General features: G+C 35.0%; 1 protein-coding gene across 1 annotated transcript in view; it reads left to right on the forward strand.

The window, feature by feature from the left end:
- Positions 1–3,859: 3,859 nt before the first annotated feature.
- CPS1 (carbamoyl-phosphate synthase 1) overlaps positions 3,860–24,261 on the forward strand; it is a 151,753-nt gene continuing 131,351 nt past the window's right edge. The window contains exons 1-2 of the mRNA XM_059053750.2: positions 3,860–3,985; positions 22,744–22,853. Of these exons, the coding sequence (XP_058909733.1) occupies positions 3,860–3,985; positions 22,744–22,853 (236 nt within the window). The remainder of the gene's footprint in view (positions 3,986–22,743; positions 22,854–24,261) is intronic.

Consider the following 24,261-nt stretch of genomic DNA (forward strand, 5'->3'; position numbering starts at 1 on the left):
TCAATCAGTGTTGCTTTACGTTTCCTTTTAAGAGGCTTTCTTGATCATTAATGGGAATGGATTAATGGGAACAAAAAGATGTAAGAAAAAAAGGGGAAATAGTACTAAGTAAAGGCATATGGAAGTGTTTGACTTCACTAGTTATTTAAAATTCAAATGAAAACAAAATATCATTTCCTGTGCTCAAATAAGCAAATGAAAGATAACACCTAGAGTTGGCAAGGGCGTATGCTTTGTAGCAACAATAGAAGCAATGAAAATGGAATATTTTTTAGCCATTTCAATTAAGGTTTGAAAAGAACATGTAATAACATTGAACATACCTTAAATATAATATTACCTCACAAAAGCGTAATGCAAGTTGATCACTGTTTTCAAAATTATGACTTGTATATAGAAATAAATGCTAGAGGAAGATATGCTAAAATATTAACAGAGGTTGTGTTTGGGGGTGTAGGCTATTATCTATTTTTCAGTGTTTTCCAAATTTCTTTAAGTAACAGAGGAAAATAGCTACCACTTAGTGCTCAATACCAAATATCCTAATGACAAATTCATCAAATTAAGTCTTAGGGATTTGGGAGGCTGAATGCTTCCATTTCTCTTAAGAAATGATAAATAATTGTATTAGTTAAGGACACTTTTCTTGCTGTCTCTCTATATATACATACATATTTTAATCTCTCTGCATACACATAAATACATATTTATTCATATATATATATATAATGCATTTTCCAATTTATGGAAGAAGTAAAATGCTTTGTCAGCACTAGATTAAAAAGTACTAGAATGTTACTTACTCCATCAAAACTGAGAAAGGTTTAGTTTCACTAATTCTTAATTTTCCATATGGGAGTGTACAGAGGAAAATAGCCTAATGCTGTAAACTGTGATAACGATAATAAGTGTATTGGTAGAAAAGAAGGGATAAATTCATAAACAGTATTTTGCTGTTTTGAGTGAGTGACTTATAAGATTAGAGAACCCTTAATGACCTGGCTCATACAAAATACATTTCAAATACAGATTCCCCCAACCTTCTGTGTGTACATGTGTGCGTGCTTTTACCCTGCTTAGTTGTATGCGGATAGCTTATGTGAGAGGAGGACCATGTAAATGAGATCAGAGAAAAGAATCATTCCAACTTGAAAAATACTTTCTTTTAAAGTGTGCTGAAAAAATGTCTTTCACAAAAGTGTAATATTTCTACTATCTTTATGTCTTTCATATTCACTACTAATCAATTCTTATCACCTCACGCCTTTGATCTACCCAAATGTAAGCTCCTTCACTAACTAACATAATTTTCTTTTTCAGTTTGGTTGGAGATTTCAGTCCACCCTGAACACTCAAATCTGAAACTACTCACCATTTAATTTATTGGTCTTTCCAATTCCTGAGATGATTGTAGAATCATGATGGATGAATTTTCAGAATATTTAACCAAACTCTCCAAATCTTCTGCCCTTTCCTCTTTCATTATGGTGACTAGAAACATGGACCATAGCCTACATCCAGGACCTTTTACTGAAAAAAGTGAAAGCCCATTACAACTCTCAGGCTTATATTTTTCTTTAGGTTCTAGAGTTATGGAATTGTACCCTAAAGTTGTTGATATCTTTTTGGAAAACCATGTTCAGTTCACCATGCTTTTTGGTCAACTGTTAAAAGTGGTTATGAAATCACTTACTAATGTCTTTCCTTCTTTAAGTTCTGGACTCCTTAGTACCCCAAAGCGTAGAGAATAAAGGGAGGAAACATACCACAGTGTTCACTGCATGGGTACCTCTGGGTAATGGAACTATGACTGATTTGAATTTTTTGTGCATCTTAAAATTTTTTTGTGATAAGTACATATTATTTTTCTTATTAGAGAAAGACAAATCCTCACTATATATAATGTTTATGTATATAGACAAGGATGAGTCCACGGCCTAATGTACTTACTGGTCTAAACCAGTAAGCTCTGTTTCTAAGCTCTTAGTTCCTTGAGTTGGGAGTTTTTCTTCTGTTAGTTTCATCCTCCTTCAGTTCATTTTCCATAATCTTTCTTTCACAGTAATTTCACCTTCATTCAAAACAGTTTCATGACTACCATGAACACTATTTATGGATTAAGACCAACCATTTTAAAGCACACATAATCTTCCTTGTTATGGTTCCTCTTCATTTCCGCAACCTGTACTGTGCACCTAGGCTTTAGCAGACTGTTTTAGCTTTTTTTTTTTTTTTTTTTAGTATGCCATATGGTTTCATGTATCTGTGCTATTGCTCATGCTGTCCCTTCTGCTTTTTTCCCCTCCATCTACTTGGTATACTCTTTGACTTCTTCAAGATAATATGGTTCAACGTAATCACATATTTAAATTTTACTGAACATGCACAAGGGAGCTGATCTTTTCCTTCCTTCCTTCCTTCTTTCTTCCTTTCTCTCTCCCTTTCTTTCTTTCCTTTCTTTCCTTCCTCTTTCTTTCTTTCTTTCTTTTTTTCTTTCTTTCTTTCTCTTTCTCCATTGTATTTGGACACACTACCATACATTACTTATTTTATTCATTATATACACTAGATTGAGACTTTTTTCAGTTTTCTATCACCAGGAGCTGTGAAGCAGATTGGCTTCAGAGAATGTTTATACATGAATACATTAAGTAAGGCAGAAGAAGATGGGGTTTAAACTTTGTTCCTTAAAAACAAAAAAATCCTCAACGCCCCCCCCCCCAACTTAATTCTAGCACTCACTCATCCTACATCATGAAGTTTACAATCTCTGTGCCATTCTACGTCATCTTTTCCATTGTGAGTGCTAGGAAAAAGCCTTTATTTCTTGGCCTCCTTTGCAAGGATATCAAAGGATAACACTGCAGAGCTTCCTAATCTGCATAAACACATGACTTAAGTAAGAGCTTCCTCCAGCCAATGAGACCCTTTGACTGCCTGATTAAACATGGGATTGAGGGCTAAGTAAATCAATTTCAACTCAGGTTGAAACACAAATATTCACGTTTTGAGGATTTTATATGTAACAAACAACTAAAAAAACTTGACTTAGGAATGTGTACTCATTAAAATCAATGTTTACCATTATTTCATATACTTTTTACAAATTGAAAAATTAAGAGGGATAGAAATAGGCTACTTTGCTCCAGTTGTGTTTTAGTTGATATTACTGATTGCCTTAAAATTTGGAACAAAGAACAATGCAATGGTAAGAATGTAATACACTATTAACTCAAAAAAAAAAAAAAAAAAAGCACAATGTAGAAAGGTTTGTTCTATATTTGTGGAGAAAAGCTTATTTTGATGTCCTTTTTACTCTATGTGATTTCCATTGTCTTTCCCAAGCAGAAAGTCGCAAGTCTTCAGTTTCTTTGGGAATTCAAAATATCTTTTAAGGCAAATTAGGCATTACATCTCACACAAGCAAAAACCTTTGATCCTTAACATTATTAGAAAGTTGCTACTCTTTAGGGCAAGCGATATTCCTGAGGTGTCCACTGCTTCTAGATCATTCTATTCAGCTGCATAAGCAATTCCTTTGACAGATGACTGGTTTTCCACAACACTAGCATTATTCAGCAGGAGAAGGTAGTGTTTGATGTGTTGCAATTTGTATTACATGTCCATGGAACATCTCTGGACATTACCTCAGGAGGAGGGCTTAAGAGAAGGAGGAGCTATAGCCGAAAACATTTAATGACAGAATGAATGGAATTTCAAAGATCACTGTGCAGTCAGCCTTAAACACCAGATTGCACACCCCCAGCTTTCTTCACATTAATTTAAAAATCTTATAGCAAAATTCTCATAAAGTATATGCAATTTCATTTATTTTTAGCCACAAATCAACATCTTCAAAATGATGAGGATTTTGACAGCTTGCAAAGTGGTGAAGACCCTGAAGACAGGTTTTGGCTTAAACAATGTGACTGCACACCATCCATGGAAATTTTCAAGACTTGGCATCAGGCTCCTTTCTGTCAAGGTATTTTTCCCGTATTCATTGTTTCCAATAAGATTGTATGGGGTGTAGTTTATCATGAAGCAAAGGTGTCACTTACAAAGGAAAAACATAGTTCTAAACTTCTAACTTACTAATTTTCACCCAACATAAAGAAGGATCACAATTCCTGTGAATATGTGAAAATGTAAGTGTTCTGTTTAGAAAACAAATTTTTCAAAAGGCTGTCAGGGCTCTGCTTGTGCCCAGACACTATTGCTCACACTTTGGGTTCAAGCATGGAGTTGTTTATATGTACATGAGCCACATGGCTGTAGATAGTGTGTTTAACCCCTATTCTGTGTTGGGTCACTGTAAAGTTTTCTGGGAAAAAACGTTGAGAGGAAAATATCTACATAATTTTGATATTTACAGCTTATCATGTAGACACTTCCTTTGCTTTTTCCTTTTCCCTCTTAGCTCTTCTTTTAGAAGGACAAATTTATTATATTCATTTTGCAGATTAAGACACTAAGGCAATTATCAGCTGATGAGCCTGTCTCTCTGAATATATCTGTAACTGAGGAGCAGGTTCAGGAACAGAACATTAAGTGCTCTTCCCCCGCCCCCACCAGTGAGTTACGAAATTCCTGTAGGAACTTCTGTTCCTTCCTATTCCTTTATGAAGACATTTTTTCCCAGAGAAATCTGAAATTACTACAAGGGAACTTTGCTAATGAAAATCGTCTTTAGTGAATATAAAATTTAAGTAATCACAGTAGCTTTAAATATATTGCTTTTATAGTAGTAAGAGCTGTAAAAAGTGAAGTAGGAAATAAAACCCAAACAACTTCTAGCTGTTGATGTAAAAATAGGTTGTAATAGTTTTGAGTGTACTGCTTATACTTTGTGTGATCAGTGGGTTGCCTAAAAATCCTCCAAATACTTCCCCAGCTTCTATTGATTAGATTGCTCAAGGAAGGATTCACTATGATTTTAGCCCAAATGATATCTGCAGGGCTAAGCAACACCTGTAGATTCTCGTGACCTCCACTGACTGGAGTGGGAAAGAAATAGGGGTGAAAAAAAAGCAGAAGGAAGAGGGAGACAGAAAGAGAAAGGAGGTCTGAAGAAGTAGGTATGGTGGGGAGAGAGAGAGAAAGAAAAAGAGATCTCAAGATCTCAAGAGAAAGTATAAGAAACTACCATTCTGAATTAAGAAACCCAGGAACAGCAATTTTCTTGGCTTCAGTTTAATTGTACCAAGAGAGCCAGAAAGGAGATATGTTCTAAACCATCATCAAAGATAGAGTGACTACATATAAGCTATGAGAGTGAATATTTGGTTTCAGTTTCGTGTTAGTAATATCTCAAGGGTACTCCTATATCACCTCAGAGAGAATAAGTAGTGATGAATTGTATTGCCTAAAGTTAGATATGTCTTTTAAGACTTTGAAGTTGTGTCCCTTGGAATATCTTTTTCTTCTCACAAAAATAGGTAGATAGAGTTAGGTGTATCTCCATCAGACAACAGAAACAAAGAAATTGAGTAACTACTTAAAATGGCATAGATGTGACTGATAGTAGAAGTCAGTTCTCCACTATCATAATAAGTGCTCTATACAACCACAACTACAACAAAATGGTTTAATTATGTGGATGGTCCACTTTGAAAGTAGTTCTAGTTCATGGTGGCAGATCTGTTTTAAGGGTCTGCCAAAGTTCACAGCTAAGAAAGACAAGTTTGTAGGAGGAATAAGCCATCATTTCACAGTGTAAAAGCCATTACTCATACTCAATCATTTCTGGCCAAAGTTTTGGAGGAATGCCAGGCATGAAAAATAGAAATTCTTGAACTTCACAGTAGTGAATTAAAATTCTATACAGCAATCCAAGGGAACTTGTGTTACTATTCACTTATTTTGAAACAGTCCTCTACCAACTTTTCTTCATGCCTTCACTTTTAAAACTCAATTGTCTTAGAAAGATATATTTAAACTTACTCTTTTTATATGAGTATCCTATTTTAAACATAGTTAAAATCATTAGGATATAGTTATATATGGTCAGTGAAGGGCAATGAGACTAGTCACTAAAGGTTAATAACATTATAGCCAGTTATAGATAGTAAATGGATTGTGGAAGATACCCTGGAATCAGATATATAAGCACTGCAGTGTAAATGGGTTGCCTTTTCAATGTCTTTGGAGGTCACTTTCCCTTTGGTGAGGGACAAGGAGAGTGGGTTTGACGACAGCAGTGACGCACTTGTACTTTTATGTGGTCCTTCCTCATGCGTTTGTTTGTAGCTAATATTTATAGAGTGTACCTTGTTAATAGGCACAGTTATATTTCACGTATAAGGAAGAAGAAAGAATTTCAAGGTACTCTACATTTTAAAGGAATTTGATATCAAGGGTATAAATGATCAACCACCATAAAATATGAAATCTCTAGATACAGTAATCTTTTTCTATTAGTATCTAAAATTTTCAGTGCTCATTATTACATTCAGCCAGTTGTACCTTGCAGTGGAAAACACACTGGATAGGAATAAAAGGACCTGGATTCTAACCTTTCTTATGCATTTTTCAATGCTCTGAACTTAGTCAAATCACATATTCTCTCTGAACCCAAATTTTGTCATCCGTAGTGTGGAAACAATTCTTGATTTACTCCAAGAATTGTGTGACCATCACACATCACATGATCAGTGCTTAAAAATCTATAAAATACTTTAAAAGTAAAAACTGTTCAGCAAGGTAGCAGGATACAAGATTAAGATACAGAAATCAGTTGCATTTCTTTACAATAACAATGAAATATCAGAAAGGAAATGTAAACAAACAATTCCTTCTAAAATCACATCAAAAAAAAATAAAATACTTAGGAACAAACCTCACCAAGGAGGTGAAAGACCTATATGCTGAGAACTATAAAACATTAATAATGGAAATTGAGTCATCCCTCAAAGAAATGGGAAGATATCCCCATTCTCTTGAATTGGAAGAATTAATATTTTAAAATGGCCATACTACCTAAAGCAGTTTACAGATTTAATTCAATATGTATCAAATACTCATGATATTTTTCACAGAGCTAGAACAGATAATCCTAAAATTTATATGGCATCATAAAAAACCCAGAATTGCCAAAGCAATCCTGAGGAAAAAGAACAAAGCAGGAGGCATAAACCTCTCAGAGATCAGACAATACTACAAAGCTACAGTAATCAAAACAATGTGATATTGGCACTAAAACAGACATATGGATCAATGGAACAGAAGAGAGAGCCCAGAAGTAAACCCACACACCTATGAACAATTAATCTTCATGAAAGGAGGCAAGAATATACAATGGAGAAAAGACAGTCTCTTCAGCAAGTGGTATTGGGAAAGTTGGACAGCCACATGTAAATCAATGAAGCTAGAACACACCCTCACAGTATACACAAAAATAAACTCAAAATGGCTTAAGAACCTAAATACAAGACAAGACACCATAAAACTTCTAGAAGAGAACATAGGCAAAACCTTCTCTGACATAATCATACCAAAGTTTTCTTAGGTCAGTCTCCCAAGGCAATAGAAATAAAAACAAAAATAAACAAATGGGATCTAAACAATTTTATAAGCTTTTGCACATCGAAGGAAACCATAAACAAGATGAAAAAACAACCTATGGACTGGGAGAAAATATATGCAAATGATGCAGCTGACAAGGGCTTGATTTCCAAAAAGTAAATACTTGATACTTAAAAATCATTCTATTCTATACATTTTAGTAGAAGGACTTAATAGAAAGTTAGAGCAGAGTTTCTGCATGTTTTTGTGGGCTACAAATTATTACAATGACAAGATATCTGATAAAAATTCTCAAATATCTTTGATGATTTTTTCACCTTTGCCTTAATAGCAAACCTATTTCTAGGAAGATATTGCTTATAATAAATTAGACTCAAGGACTATGAAGCAGATTTTTTTTTTCACTATGTTGAATTCAATTCCAAAAGTTAGGATGTACATCTTAATATCCTATTTATTTATTTAACAAATAAACATGAAACTTGTACCCTGGGAGTATACAGGGAGAATAATAAATTGAAATAAGTGGATAATAAGTAGATAGTCTCTGACTGCAGGAAACTTACAAATTAAAAAATTCTTAGTTCACATGTCTTAGAAAGTCACTAAGACTAAATAGTTTTATTTTTACTTGCAAATGAATTTGGGAATGAAAGGTATTAAGTTGAAATGGTTAAGTTCCTTATGAATAGAAAAGGATTCAATAAGTACTGCTTCTAACATTAATCCATTCATTTATAAAAATGGTGACCTGTGTTACAATTAAGCCAGGAACCTAACAGTCCAAGTGTCCTTCACTCTGGTACTTCAGATATGAATGAACCCACAGAATCACTATTCCTTTTGAAACATTTTCATTTTGTAAGATATTGTATTCTGATTGTAACATAGAAATAGCCATTTAGCTCAACCTTTGAGGAGCTGTTGTCATTTGATTAGAAATTGGCAACTACAAAAACTCCTACAATTAGAATCATTTAATTATATTGTAGTAGCTTTAAAGACATTCATAGGAAATAGAATTCATTATTATATAGGAGCCTCTTTTTACATATTATAGGTGGGGGTAGGGGTAAATTTATTATGCATTTTCAAGACTAATTATTTTATTAGATTTTTACCACATATAGATACATTTATTTATTCATTTCTTGGCTGCGTTGGGTCTTTGTTGCTGCGCGTGGGCTTTCTCTAGTTGTGGCGAGCAGGGGCTACTCTTTGTTGCGGTGTGCGGGCTTCTCATTGCAGAGGCTTCTCTTTGTTGCGTTGCACAGGATCTAGGCACGTGGGCTCAGTAGTTGTGGCACACAGGCTTAGCTTCTCCGTGGCATGTGGGGTCTTCCCGGACTAGGGCTCGAACCTGTGTCCCCTGCACTGACAGGCAGATTCTTAACTACTGCGCCACCAGGGAAGTCCCTAGATACATTTTAAGGATGGATTTTATCCATGATTATCCAAATTTTTGAAATAATAAATTGTGTTCCAATCCCAAATGAGATGTTGTAGAATTAGTTCAGATGATTTAGCAACTTTACATATTTTTGGTGGACAATATTTCATTAATTGGGAGGGGGCCTCTCTTTTGAACATTTTTGTTTTATGTACTCTACCATTCATAACCTCCCTTTCTAAGGTATAGACTCATTTGTTTGTCATCAACAGTGTCTTGACATTTTGAGCTTCTTGCCATAAAACCCTTGAAAAAGCTATAGTCGGACAGGACCTAGACTGAGGTAGGCGAGTGGGACATCTATTGTACAACACTGAAGGAGGCTTTCACTACCAGGCCCACAATGTGCCTCCAGCACCTCACTCGCCTCACTCTGGTCCCAGCCCTGGGTCGGAAGCTAAGAATTCTGGCTGGGGAAATGCCAAAAGAACTGGCACTAGTCTTGGCCTCAGGCAACCCCCTCCTGTTGATGGCACCTTGAGTTTCTATTTGACCATGTATGGCCAGACTTACTGATAGTTTCAATGCAAATTTAGATCCTACTGCTGTGGAAATAAAGAACATTCCTCTGCTTTCAGGTCTTCATTAGACTTTCTTCATATTTCTGACTAGTACCAAAGGTTGGAGGGTGTAGTAGAGAGTTTCCAATATCTCTTGGGCAACGGTCATACCAGAGCTCACTTCAAGGCTTATGGAATTTGCTATGCAAGACTGAATGTCCTTGATGTGACCAGTATTTCCTAGAGTCTTTTCAATGACTGAAGGTTGAAGAAAGCTACATGGGCCAAGGTCAGGCCTGGTGTTGGACTGCTCAGCCCCTAGCAATCCCCATCTTACACTTGATTTCCTTCATCTGGTCTAAATGAGTTCAACTCATGAAAATATTTTCAAAGATCCTCTCTTCTTTTTCTTTTTTTTTTTCAACTTAATAAATGCCATATATTGATCTTTTAAATTTCACAGGGAGGTTATTGGCCAATGTGAGGTTCTTATAAATGAATCAAGAGTTGTTGTATCACTAAGAAGTTTACTGAATACATTTCTTCTATGATGTAGAACTAAACATAAGATCCATAATAATTTATAACCAAAAAGTAAACATTAGCTAACAATATTGAAGATTCCTCCCAGATTCAGAATGATTTACCACATGGCAGATGCCCATTAAGTGCTTGTTAGTAAACCTATACTTTATACATGTATTTTGTGGTGGAATTTTTCTGAATGTTTTATTTATAATAAGAAACATAACTAGAATAAAAATTACTTATGAATCTGACTCATTTGTTTATAAATGTTCAGGACATAGAAGTATTCAAGTAAATTAACCTTGTAGTTATTTCCCCCAACATTGGTTTATGTTTAACCAAAGGCAGATGACTTAATATTAACTTACAATGTTGTAAGGCTATTAACTTAAGATGTTGTAAGGCTTAATTGATTACTGCTCTTACGGTACTTTGAAATCCTGAAGTGTTAGGCATTGTAACTGCAGAGAAGTCTCATTAAATATTCTAGACATAGCAAATTGTGCTGTAATACTGAATCTTAAGTATCCATATTTTGAAAGTATTAATTCTAAGAATGAAAAATAAGATTTCATTTACTAATAAAGAACACTTCAATATTTTAACTTTTTACCATATTATCTGTGCAATAATAAACTAAAATTCTGGCTGTAAGCTTTCTACCTTCCAAAGGTTGTTTCAGATTTATTTTATTTCTTAAGAGGATGAGTACTGATGTCAACTAATAGCTGAGAAAACTCAGGTGCACCAGAAATCAAATATTTTATATAGCTTTAGGCCTGGGTGAAAATGGAGATAAACACATGGGGCTTCTATCTTTTCTGATATGCAAATAATTTACATAGACAAATGATTTAACAGCAATACAATCAGATTCCCAGAGTAAATAATTTTCATTTCCATTACTAGCTTAAGGGGATTATTGTAGCTGTAATGTTTTATTCAAATCTTTTATGGAACTTATTGCTAAATTAGCTTGAAGCTTTATATCCAGAACATTTTGTTGGTGAATTCTCACACTCAGAGGAAGAAACAATGTTATTCTTCCCATTTCATAGATGTGTAAGTGCTGTAGTTAATACAAGGACACATGGATGTCTGTTTCTGCACACAAAGTGAATATACATGTAGCAACTCTGGGTAGAATTTTAATTAGGCCTCAAACATCATATGGATCTTTTTACTTTGGCATTTTGTTAGTGTGCTTATATGTATATCGGAAGCCATATTTGTTGTTTAACCTGGCTTGAGAATGATCTAAGCAATTTCTCCTGCTGAATTTTATTTCTTACTCAAGAGCCCGTTTATGCACTGTACTTTATCTCAATACAAAATAAATCAGATTTTTCTTTTCTTTTCCTTTCCTTTTTTCCTTTTTTTGATTCCATTTTGAGAACAGCTTGTTTAAATCAAAGAATCAGCGAGGCTTCCTGCTTTATATGGACGTTAGTAATTCTATAAATACAATATTTTAGGGCAGTGCTGTTTTGTTGACATATTTCTTCCACTCAACCAAAATATTGTCATGTGTTTGTAACAAAACATTCTGTTTTTCAATTTACAATTTATTTCTTTCTTATATAGTCCTGTAAACTCCACATATACAAAAGTCTAATATGGTAGGTTACCTGGTGTGGGCTACTCCAGGAAGGGCAAGGCAGCTCTCTGCAACTGAGGTAGATCCTGAAGGAATTGAGAGCTGGTGACCATCCACTGACCTCACTCCTTGCAGCAGGATGGAAGGTTCTTCCTGGAAGGGGACTGAGAAGAGCATCTCCATGTTTACAGCATCTTTGGTCCTAACAGTATTGAGAGCTTGAGAATTCAAGGGCCTGGAATCAGAGTGAAGAGTTCTTAAAACCTGCTAGTTCTCTTCAGATTATAGGATGTAATTAATGACTTGACATTTTCACTCTGATGATTTACAAATTTACAGGTAAGTCATTCTTGGTTGACCTGGGCATGTTGCAGCTTATCTATGGTAGTTTTGAATTAAAATTCTTATAAATAAATTTAAGTACAGTCTATGACTGAATTGCTTTTTATCCCCATTTTTAAAAGATTAGAAAACAGAAATAGAAGTAAGCTTAGAAAAAGAAAAAGAGGAGTAATATGTAAGTCAGTTTAGGCTGAAATTTTCTACATGATGGTTCCATGGGAAGGACTACCATAGAGTGATGGAGGGTTGTGGATTCCAAGTCACACTGGTTGGGTTTAGAAACCACTACTCCTGCATTTACCAGTGAAATGATCTTGACTACTCTAAGCCTCAGTTAGCTCAACTGTAAAATGGAAAGCTTAATTTAGTCTACCTCAGTGGGGGGTGGGGGAGAGTTGTGAGGATTAGAGAAAATCCATCAATAGCTTGAGAGACAGTGCCTAGTACATTTATGTTAACTATTATTAATGATGTCTTAAGGAAGGGATCAGTCTGGAGTTTTCACTGAGGGCAAAGTGCTCCCAAAACATATTTTTCCAACATAACTTCATGGTTTTATTTGAAGTAAGATACCTTTCTCAGAACAGTAGAAATTTCTCATTCAAATATATATACACAATTTATTTGTGCAACTGCATATAGACTTTAATAAGCATTGGTCACTATGTATACAATCTGGTTAATGTCTTAATAGGGTCTCATTAAAGCAAAGCCAAAGCAATGCCAAATGCCAAAGGGTAGAAATAGGACAGTGATGGGTCAATCTACTTCTATAAGGCATGCTTAAGAAATGTTAATGCTTTACTTTTTTCAGATATAAGGATTATTCCAGAATTAAAAAATAAAACAAAATGGGATGTGCTTTAACACATGAACTCAAACTAGAGAAAAATTGAAATATACATGTTGTCCTTAGTTACTCTCCTCAAAATTAATTATACAAATATTTATTGAGTGTCAAGTATGCATCAGTACCATATGTAAACCTCAGTAACAATAACAAGAGAAATACAGCAGCCTCAGTTTTTTTTTAGTGGGGGATAAAAATGGACGAATTATCAGTTGTAAACTATTTGGGAATTTGGCATAGAGATGGAATATTATGAGACTGCATCAGTTAAGGAAAACAAACAAATTTGCTACTGACATACAGTAAAATTGGCAAGCACTTTAGATAAAAAGTAGAGAGGAAAGAGAATAATTGGGTTATGTATGCTGAATTCAATTTTCTTTCTTTTCCCCAGTGATGGAAGATTAAATTTCTGTTAACATAAGATAATACAATTTTATTTTATTGTGGTAAGAGCACTTAAGATGAGATCTACCCTCTTAAAGTTTGTATATATCATACACAAACTTTTAAGTGTACAATATATACAGTCTAACTATAGGTACAATGCTGTACAGCAAATCACTAGAACTTATTCATGTTGAGAACAATTGAGATTTTATGTCCATTGGTTAGCAACTCCCCATTACCTCCTTCCCCTAGCCCCTGACAACTATAATTCTTCTCTCTGATTCCATGAGTTTGACCATTTTAGATATGTCAGATTAGTGAAATCATGCAGTATTTGTCCTTCTGTGATTGGCTTATTTCACTTAGCATAATACCTTCAAGGGCCATTCATGTTGTCATATATGGCAGGATTTCTTTCCTTTTTAAAGACTGAGTAATATTCCATTGTGTGTATATGCCACATTTTCTTTATCCATTCATCCATTGATAGACATTTAGTTTGTTTCACTAGCTTGGCTATTGTGAAGAGTGCTGTGATGAACATTGGAGTGCTGATATCTCTTTTAGATCCTGATTTCAATTCTTTGGATAAATATCCAGAAGTAGGGTTCCTGGATCAAATAGTTACAGTTTTAATTTTTTTGAGGAATTTACATACTGTTTTCTGCAGTCGCTGTACCATTTTATATTTCCATCAACAATGGAATTATTTTTAACAGAGTAGTAATTATTTAAGTAACTTTATTACCTAACCTATAGGTCCAGATATGATTTGAAAGTTTCACTTCCAAGAAATGTTAGGAAAAGATGTCAAAGGGAGAGAGACTGTAACTGTAATATCCTACTATTAGAATTAATATCTGTGGGTTCTAAAGATTTGTAAGACTAACCACTACTAAAAAAATATTGAATTGGAAATCTATGTTTTAGAAAAGAGTCCAACCAAACATAAAACAATTAAGTTTAATTTAAAATGTGGTTACAAATAAATATTATATCAAATACAAAATGAAAAAAATAAATGTTTAATATTTTAAGTATGAAAAGTAATAATGGGGAAGATGCACGTAGGGTAAGAGAGTATATACTTTTACTGTTTTCTGTTGTAATTTTCCCTCTTTCACTGAGTTCATTATTTAATCATTTAGCTGTACTCTGCTAAATAGTTAGTAGATTATCTAACTAAAGTAATTTTACTAAGGTGTGAATAAAACTTAATTATTATATAATGGCTTTATAAAAAGGAATTGCTGTACCCACTTACATCCCTACTTGGTGGACTATGGAAGAGAAAATACTATTAAAGTGGGTGTTCTTTATTCCCTCAACTAGTTTCCCAGGAAATAAATCACATAGAATTAAATACAGCTATAAATTGCCCATTGCTTCTCATGTTTGTGAGCAAAGCCTAAGAGGAATAGTTAAAATACGACTGGAGTAAAGCAGGAGTGCAATTTGCAAGCCAGTTATGTCTCAGAGAAAGAAAAGTAGAATTTTGCTGCATCTTTGCCACCTGCTAGCCATTCATTCATTCATTCATCCATTCATTCAACCAATCAGTATTTGCTAGGTATCTACTACAGGTAGGATTCTAGTAGTGATAATTAATCACACCTCCTTCTCAGCCTCTAAATTTAGAATCAACTGAGAAATAAGACATAGAATTCAAAGAGACAGAGATCTGAATATCAGCTTGATTACTGTTAAAGCTATTTGGAAAACAGAGTCTAGATCTGTAACCAAATGGACTTCTTAGAAATCCCCATTCCCTGAGTCAAATGTATTTGCTCACAACTGCAAATCTCCCACCTTGATGTGCACCTGAAAACCGGTTTCTTTGAGAAGATTGTTGAGAAGAGTTGAGCCAGTCTTGCTCAGTTCTATTTCCCAAAGTCACCAGTCATACCTGTTACTCTCCCTTGTGGACCCGGGGTTAAATGATCTTTCCAGAATCCCTGAAAGTTAACTTCATGGGCCAAAGTATGAATTCAGAGAGATGCAAAGTGGTTTCCCCAATCACCCACTAAGTGCCAGATGCTGTGTTATGTGCTAGTGATACTGTGTTGGACAGAGAAGGCAGGGTCTCTCTCCTTGATGTTGTCTGGTGTTGACTATAATCTTATTGGAGAAATTAGTCAAATAGTTGGGTATATGGCAGTAAATTCTAAGAGCCAGTTTTACTTAACCTTAAATTTAGAAGTGACGAATCCTTCAATACCTGTTTAGTTAGTGTACAAAGATGATCAGCTTGAGTTCCTAGCAAGAGGTAGAATTTGGATATGTGGAAAGAAGAGAGGGCAGGAATCAGGGTAAGGACCTGGGTATATCTGAGTCATTATGCCTAGTGGTCTTCAAGGTTTGTTTTTCTGACAAAGTCTCCAAAGACATCTGCAGAACTGACCTTTAATACACAACAATTGATCAAGAGTATAAAACCAAAAACCCAAACTAAGCAAGCAAAGAAACAAACCCCAAACGAGTGAAATCCATATTTCAACAGGCAAGGTATGGGAGGGAAAGAGAAACCCAGATGGTGAAAGGTGGAAGAGATTATCAAAATTGCTGTTTCCAGCCCAACCTCATTCATACCCCCCTTTTCTTCCCTTACACAGAGCACGATTTCAAACAGTTCCTAATGGATAGGGCTACATATAGATTGGAATAATGGGGCCGGGGTAGAGGAAGTGATTGCCATAGTGTATGAATATTTTTTTCCCCTAAAGCATCTGCTCTTCTCAGTGCTTTTCTCCAGAAGTCTGCCCTCTTTATACTGAAAATAATTCCTCCCCGGTTGGATAGAAAATTATACTCTACTCTTATGTGGAAATGTCTTTCTAAACTGGTTTGCAATTTAGATTATGAATATATAAGCAAATTTGGGCAACAGTTATTTAGGGAATAGTGAGATATATATACATATATATAATGGATAGTTACTTTATCTTTCAAAATCTATGATCTAAGCATTTGCCAGACCCAATGTGCTTGATCTTATTGAAATGAGATTTCCATATAGAAGCTTAATGTTTCCGCTGCCCCTTGTGGTAAGGTTTCTCTTATTATCTTTACTGGACTATGTATATTTGGGTTGATAAATAACATTGAGTGAAGGATTTATTTACATTTGATTAATGAAAGCAGTTTAAATATCTCTTAACTTCTAAGCTGAAGACTAGTACCGATGGAACTCGAAACTTCTTTGTTATATTTCAGCATTTTATGTCTATTTGGTTGAGTCAATATGAATAAAATGTAGCAACATCAACAACATTAACTAGTCCTTTGACTCTGAGGCACTTAGATCTAAAATTAGGTAATGAACTAAAAGTTAAATTTTTCTAATTGGCTATGATCTTGAGAGTTGAAGAATATTCTTATAACGTCATATGCACTTAAATAGTGATGAAGAATTAGACTATAATGAAAATGAGTACCCAGTTAAAATTAAGCCACTAAGTGGATCCTATCACACATGGAATTTAATTTACATGAAGGTTTTACTTAGAAAAGTTATTGGAATATTAGTAAGAGACCCAGAGGGGAAAAAGTGAAATGAAGAGCTGTAAGGACATATTAAAAAGAATTGAGACTGCTTATTCCAGATCAGGGAAAAAAGTAAAACAAAACAAAACAAAACCCAAAGTAGTCATCTGCCAATAAGGCTTGTATACATATTCATATTTCGGAAAGAGAAAAGTTGTTCTCCGTGTCTAGTGAGAGCAAACCAGAAAAAATCCTTCTCAATTCCACTAAGAGGGAGTCAGATTAAACTCACCTTAGAATTTATTGCTTGCTTGTATTGCCCTATAGTGATTGACCTAGAGAGAGGCAGCAGCTAGTTAGACTCAAATTTCAAATTGAACTGGGTGAATAATAGTCCATGCTTATTCAACTAATTTTGGCTATTAAAAAGTTAATAGCTTTCACTGTTCAAAATAACTTTTGATCTCTTTGAATTTGACTTAGACCTGTCACTTGAATTTGCTATGGCAAAAATATGAAAAATGTAAAATGTTTTTTCTGCGAAATTCATTTTTATAAGCTATTCTAAAACTAAGTAGAAGAATACAGGATTTTCTTTCCATACTCCTATATTTTAGAATACACTGGGTAAGGAGAGCTTTCTCATTTTTTCCATATTTTCAAGTGAAAAAGGGACTGAAACAGTTTGTTATGTTAATTCAATCACTGTCATCCTCTTTCATGTGAAATCCCTAGGAAATTTATATGAATTATCCTTTTGTTTTGAATTACCATGATATTTGTTTTAACTCTGCATAAGATGTATTTGAACACTCACATGCAGCATACTCAATATGCATGGGCTAACCATCCACTAACCTTTCTCCCTCAATGTCGCTCACATCTCTTTCCCACCATAATATCTCCACATTGACTACACTTAAGGTATTGTAGAAAGGCACTGTTAAACAGTGAAAATGCAACTCAAAACAGATATTTGCTATTTTAAAATTTATACCTAGAATAAACTAAAAACCGAATGGAAAATTATGTCTTTCAGTATTTTTAAAATAGTATTTTCTTTCTTTATTTTTAAAATCTTATTTAGTTTTGGCTGCTTTGGGTCTTCGTTGCTGCGCATGGGCTTACTCCAGTTGTGGTGAGCGGGGGCTACTCTTCATTGTGGAGCACGAGCTCTAGGCACGTGGGCTTCAGTAGTTGCGGCAGGTGGGCTCAGTTGTTGCGGCACGTGGGCTTCAGTAGTTGTGGCACGTGGGCTTCAGTAGTTGTGGCACGCGGGCTCTAGAGCACAGGCTCAGTGATTGTGATGCATGGGCTTAGTTGCTCCAGGGCATGTGAGACCTTCCCAGACCAGGAATCTAACCTGTGTCCCCTGCATTGTCAGGCGGCTTCTTAACCACTGCACCATGAGGGAAGTCCCAGTATTTTTCTTTAGATTGTCACTTAGTGATGCTTTATTCATCCAACAAAAATTAAATGACTACCTACTCTGTACCAGGCACTGATGTTGGCCCTGGAGGCAGGCACATCAGTGAACAAAGCAAACCCAAATACTCTGCCCACATAAAGTTCACTTTCTAGTGGGACAAGACAGATGTTTTAAATAAGACATTGGATGATATGTTTGAAGGCAATAAGTTCTGTGAAGAAAGAGTAGACTAAGTAGATAGGGTGCTGAGGGGTATATTGTAATTTTATTTATTTATTTATTTCCACTATTTTTCAGATTCTATTCCTGTATAGTTCATTACAGAGTATTCAGTAGAGTTTCCTGTACTATACAGTAGTTTCTCATTAGTTATCTATTTTATATCTAGTATAATCTCCCAATTTATTCCTCCCCCCCTTTCTCCCCCTGGTAATCAAAAGTTTGTTTTCTACATCTGTGACTCTATTTCTGTTTTGTAAATAGGTTCATTTGTATAATTTTTTTTTTAGATTCCACTTATAAGTGATATCATATGATATTTGTCTTTGTCTGACTTACTTCATTCAGTATGACAATCTCTAGGTCCATCCATGTTGCTGTAAATGGCGTTATTTTGTTCTTTTTTATGACTGAGTAATATTGCATTGTATATATGTACCACATCTTTATCCATTCCTCTTGATGGACATTTAGGAATGTCACAATTTTAAATAGGTCTTGCCAAGAAGGTGGATGACATTTGAGTAAAGACTTGAAGGAATCTTTAAACTTTAGATTCAAAATTTGATGAGTTTCTCTCTTAAAATTTTAACTCTATTACTTAAATCATGAATGGGAAGGAAAGGGTGAATTATTTTTTTAAAGAGAAATCTCTGAAAGGAAAGGATATTTATCTTTGTGTTTCTAGGTGTTTCAAAGGTAATCTTGAGGTTTCCTCTATTTTACCATCCAAGCACATAGCTGGCCCTTTTACTAAATTGAGGGTGGGAGGGGTGGAGGGGACTGGGGATATTTATCCATGTAGCTCCAAAGCCTAGCGTGAAACTTGGCACATGGTGGGAGCTAAATGATGTTGTGACCTGAAGGTCTAAACTCTCTTATTGGCATATACATTTTTGGGGGGACCATGTCATGATAAAGGTCATTTATTTTGTAGAACTTATATTTATATAGCCTTTGGTTACTTTTCCTGACATTCTTTGAGTGTACAGACTTCTCTTTAAGGTTTCCTTTGCACTTTCAGCATTCAAACTACCAAAGTGCTCTGGCAGTAGGCACTTAAATGCACCCTTAAGGTTATAGTATAATTCCTAGACTATGGTCCTCTTTCTACTAGGACTGAGGCTACTAAAATATCTTATGCTGGTAACAAGGTGATTTCTTTTAGACTTGTTGGAATGAAATAGCATTTGGGAACTTATTAGCTAGAAGAGGGGATTCCAAATCCTAGCTCTTTGTTCAGAGTTTCTCCATCAATTCATAGATAAGTCAATTGGCACCCATCATTTTAGACTCATTGGAGGCCAATGTAGTTAAGTGAAATATAAATAGTACTATAGGCAGTAAACAGAAGCCTTGTAACAATATAATGTGCAGTGGAAAAAAGGATTGGAAAATCTATAAGACTGCCGAAAAGAACAAAAAATATAATTAAAGGAGCAAAAAAAAGTATTGAACACAATCTCAGGGACTATTTTGGGCAACAGTAAATGTCTCCTCAAATGTATCTTTAAAGGACAGAAAGCAAAGTACAAAACTAGTCCCATTGAGAGAGGAAGAAAAATACCAAATAGAATTGTATGAATAGGCTAACAAGAGTCAGATTGCTTATGCTAATTTTTACCTTTCTTTAAAATAATTAGATGTTGTCAGATAGATCAGAGAATTTGAAATTCTTAGATGAGAATAGGATAGAGATAAGCAAAAGGAACAAAATAAACAGAGGTGATATTTTAGGCAGGTATGGCTCAGAGTAGGGTAGATAAATTGGTATATAGAAGACAATTGAAATTTGCAGTTCACACACCAAGTTTTGCCAACTAAGAACAGTTATTTTAGGTTCTATCAAAGTTAAATATTATTTACGAAAATGTTTCCTACCTTACCTCCATTTGGTGAAAGCGTGTAGGCTACACATGACTTCCTCAAGAACAGAAAATAATACTTTCAGTAGAAAATATTTTTTGACAGTGAATTTCCATTACTTGGACCAAAGGTTTTCACCTAATGAAACATGTCAGAGATACCTAGGAAATTTTCCCAATAAACTTACCCCTACTGAGAACCATCACCATAGACATTTGATTAGTTTATAATGTTCTTTGGAAATACACTGAACATAATCACACTTACTTCCTAAAATCAACCTCTGTCTTGAATTATAAGTAAAGAATGACAAATTAAAATAAAATATAAAATAAGAAAATTGTATTATTAGAAGAAATGACGTGCAAAGGTGATTCCTGGATGCAGAGGCAGAATTCAGAACTTGTATGTTAAGCCAGTCTCTGTCAGGGAAGGCTTGTCATCATGCATATTACATTAATTATTTATTGTGCTTTCCTCTATGCTGCGTAATTCCAAACACTTTTTTTTTTAGTTTGGTGTCTTAGAAGGTAAACCATGACTATTTAAAGAGAAAGGATCAAGCTTGAGATCTTGAACACTGGTTCCAAGGCTGTAGATAAAACAAAACTTTACCTCAAAGATTATTGGATAAGCTGGGTGACGGACAACATTATTTTGGCTAAGTCTGCCCATGGACACTCACATACACACTCACATACACAAACACATATAATATGTACCAGACAGTACTTTGTCCAACTTTCTTCAAAATATAAATTGAAATCCGTGCATTGTACCTCCAATTAAAAACTAAACTTACTGTTGAGAGGAGTACCATAAACATATCAATTTTAATAGGCAATACTAAAATAGCTTTGAGTGTAAATATAAATTAATGTGTACGCACTACACATAAACAATACATAGGCACATGGTCTATTGCTTTAAAGATAAACACTACATTGAAAAACAGTCATTCCAGTGCCAAGGGACTTGTGTACTTTACAAGTAAAAGAGGCATCGTATTTCTAAAGAGAAGGTTACAATAGAAAAATAATGAGGTTTTACCATTTTAACTCTCAAAAAGCTGAGTGCTTGTAAAGCTAGAGGAACATACAGACAGAGGTCTAGAAATCATGTATTGCCTTCCTGCTGTATACTGAGATTGGTGTCTGTGTGTGTGTGTGTGCGTGTGTGTGGTAAGACTGGAGGTGGGTGATAGGATAGAAAAGGATTAGACGCTATGGGGTCCAGAGCTAAAAAAGTAAGGAAAGGAAAGTAGTGAATTAGTATGTTTCTATCTTTAATGGCTGCACTTAACCCTTGCAGAGAGAACAGCACAATGATCTTCCTTACTTCAGCAATTTCAACTCGTGGCCAGATTTGTTTCATTCATATACCTATTCATTCCCCCTAACCTCTGATTATTTTGAAGCCAATCTCGATATCATATTAGTCTATGCTTAAGTATTTCAGTGCATATCTTTAAAAAATGAAAATTCTTAAAAATATAACCATAATGCCATCATCAATCTTAAAAATTACACTGAATACAATAAAACATCAATTTATTTTCAAATTTTCTAAATTATTGCAGAGATGTTTTCCTTTATAGTTTATTTTTAATAAAATCAAGATGTTCCCATTATTTTGTCCCATAGAGTTTTTTTTACAGAGTCTAGATTTTGCACCCCAAAGTGTGGTTTAACACATTTCTCTCCCCCCTGAATTGTATGGAAATCGAGAATTGGACCCAAATTGTTTCAACAATAGAATTTAGAGTATTTTTGAAGAGTAGATGATGCCTGCTTCTGAGATAAGTTTCTCTAATTGTCCCTCTTCTTAGCCAAGAATTTTATAGTAGCTGGTTCAAAGATTAGTGTAGTGAAGGAGTCAAATTCAGAATGCCTTGCAGTCTAAAGGGAGAACCAGACATATATATAACTAACTGTACTAAAAAGCAAACTGCGATATATTTTCAGAAGTTCCACAGTGCTTGCTTTTCTATCAGTATTAATAGAATGATAAAGTTTCAGTTTCTTTATGATCCTAAAGCTCGGGGAGGGGGCAGCCCCTGAGACAACTCCATCAAACACAAGAGCTCTATGGAACGCAATTTGATGTATAACTTTGAAGATTCCTTCTAGCTCTAAGCCTCAGAGTAATGAGGAGCGGTGTGGTAAAATTCACAAAGTTTTTGCAAACTCATGAATTTCCCTTAAGCTATACTTGACAAAGCTAGGGAATATTAAGAGGGAAAAGACAGACACATAGCATTACAGCTAAACTGAAGTATTTCTGGATTGTCAATAACTCTACAAGTAGACTTAGGACAGACATATATCAACATGCTTCAGTTCCTCTTTCAAGCAAAACAAAATAAAACACCTGCCTGTGACAAGAGCCATACATTTGAAGAAAAGTGGTAAGTAACAGGAGAGTGACTCCAAATCTAGATAGTATGTTTCATCAAATATACTGTTCATTTATTTAATACATTTATGTAGTGTACTTTTGGAGCTTTTCAACTAGTTGTACTTTATATTTTGTATTCTGCTATGATTCATGAATCTGTTTCTTTAGGCACAGACAGCACACATTGTCCTGGAAGATGGAACTAAGATGAAAGGTTATTCCTTTGGCCATCCATCCTCTGTTGCTGGTGAAGTGGTTTTTAATACTGGCCTAGCAGGGTGAGTAATGCTTCTATTCCAAGGCTTTATTCTTCCTCTATATAGAGGAATAACTGGATGATCTTATTCATGGTGGGAAATTGAAATCACCACATCATCATCATAATACTACACATTGTCCTGAAGTTGCCCTGTGCTTGTACATAGCTTGCTCAAGCCAACCCTGAAAAGGGGCATAGACACAAACTCCTCCCTGTGGCTGTAAATGGAAGAGAATACAGACACTGGTGTTCCCCTGCTAAAAAAGAACAAAATTAATTCTAGAAACTTAGAGTACAAAGACACAAGTTATGAGAGATTACCAAGTGGCTTCTGTAAGGCGGGGGGTCAGTATCAATCTGACTTAAGGTGAAAATCGAACAGGGAAAAGGATGAGTAGCACTCTCTAGTGCCATTCCATTAGTGAAGTTAAGAATCAACTTTGCAGGGCTTCCCTGGTGGCGCAGTGGTGGAGAGTCCGCCTGCCGATGCACGGGACGTGGGTTCGTGCCCCGGTCCGGGAAGATCCCACGTGCCGCGGAGCAGCTAGGCCCGTGAGCCATGGCCGCTGAGCCTGCGCGTCTGGAGCCTGTGCTCCGCAACGGGAGAGACCACAATAGTGAGAGGCCCGCGCAGCGAAAAAAAAAAAAAAAAAAAAAAAAAGAATCAACTTTGCATATCTAATGTGAACTATTATTATAAGGAGCTAAGAAATTCCTTAGGTATTATAGTACAAAATTATATAAAATACAATATATAATTTGCACTCTAATAAGAAAGGTAAAAATTACGGATACATTTATTATCTTAAAGTAATACACAGGAGAGCAGGTTCATAGATCAGATATTTTCAAAATTTATCAACTGAGACTGAATTTAGTATTTAAGTTCTGCTAATAGGTATAGAGCAACGAAGGTAAGAGTTGCTACAGAAATTATGTAGCTGTTCTTATCTAGCCAACAAATGTTCATCTGGGAACCAGGTGGCTGAAGTTGTGGTCTCAGTTCTAATGGTAACCGATTATGTGACATTGAGAAAATCACTTAAACTTTCCGAATCTTAGTTTCCACATGTAAAGTGTGAGGGGATTAGATTAGATAGTAATTTATGGCTAGGAATTTTAAAAATTACGTCTTAAAAAATTAGGTAGTTTCAAAAGGTTTCCATTAGAGATTCAATAGACTAAACTGTAAAATATTTGATGAATTCTTTAGAGAAATTCAGTTAGCCTTTTAAAGACAAGGAGGCATTGGGTTAACTGGTATTGAAGATATTGATTGACCAAACTTCCATTATATTATTAATGTGCATTATCCTCTAAACTCTTAGCTCTTGGTTTGAAATAAAGAATATTAGGTGGTTTTTAAAATAGTTCCACTGGTGAGAGCATTAAATTACAGTGTATGAAAACTGTTTGCAAAGTTTTGC

Source organism: Kogia breviceps, chromosome 2, assembly GCF_026419965.1.
Source record: "Kogia breviceps isolate mKogBre1 chromosome 2, mKogBre1 haplotype 1, whole genome shotgun sequence".
Taxonomy (NCBI): Eukaryota; Metazoa; Chordata; class Mammalia; order Artiodactyla; family Physeteridae; genus Kogia; species Kogia breviceps.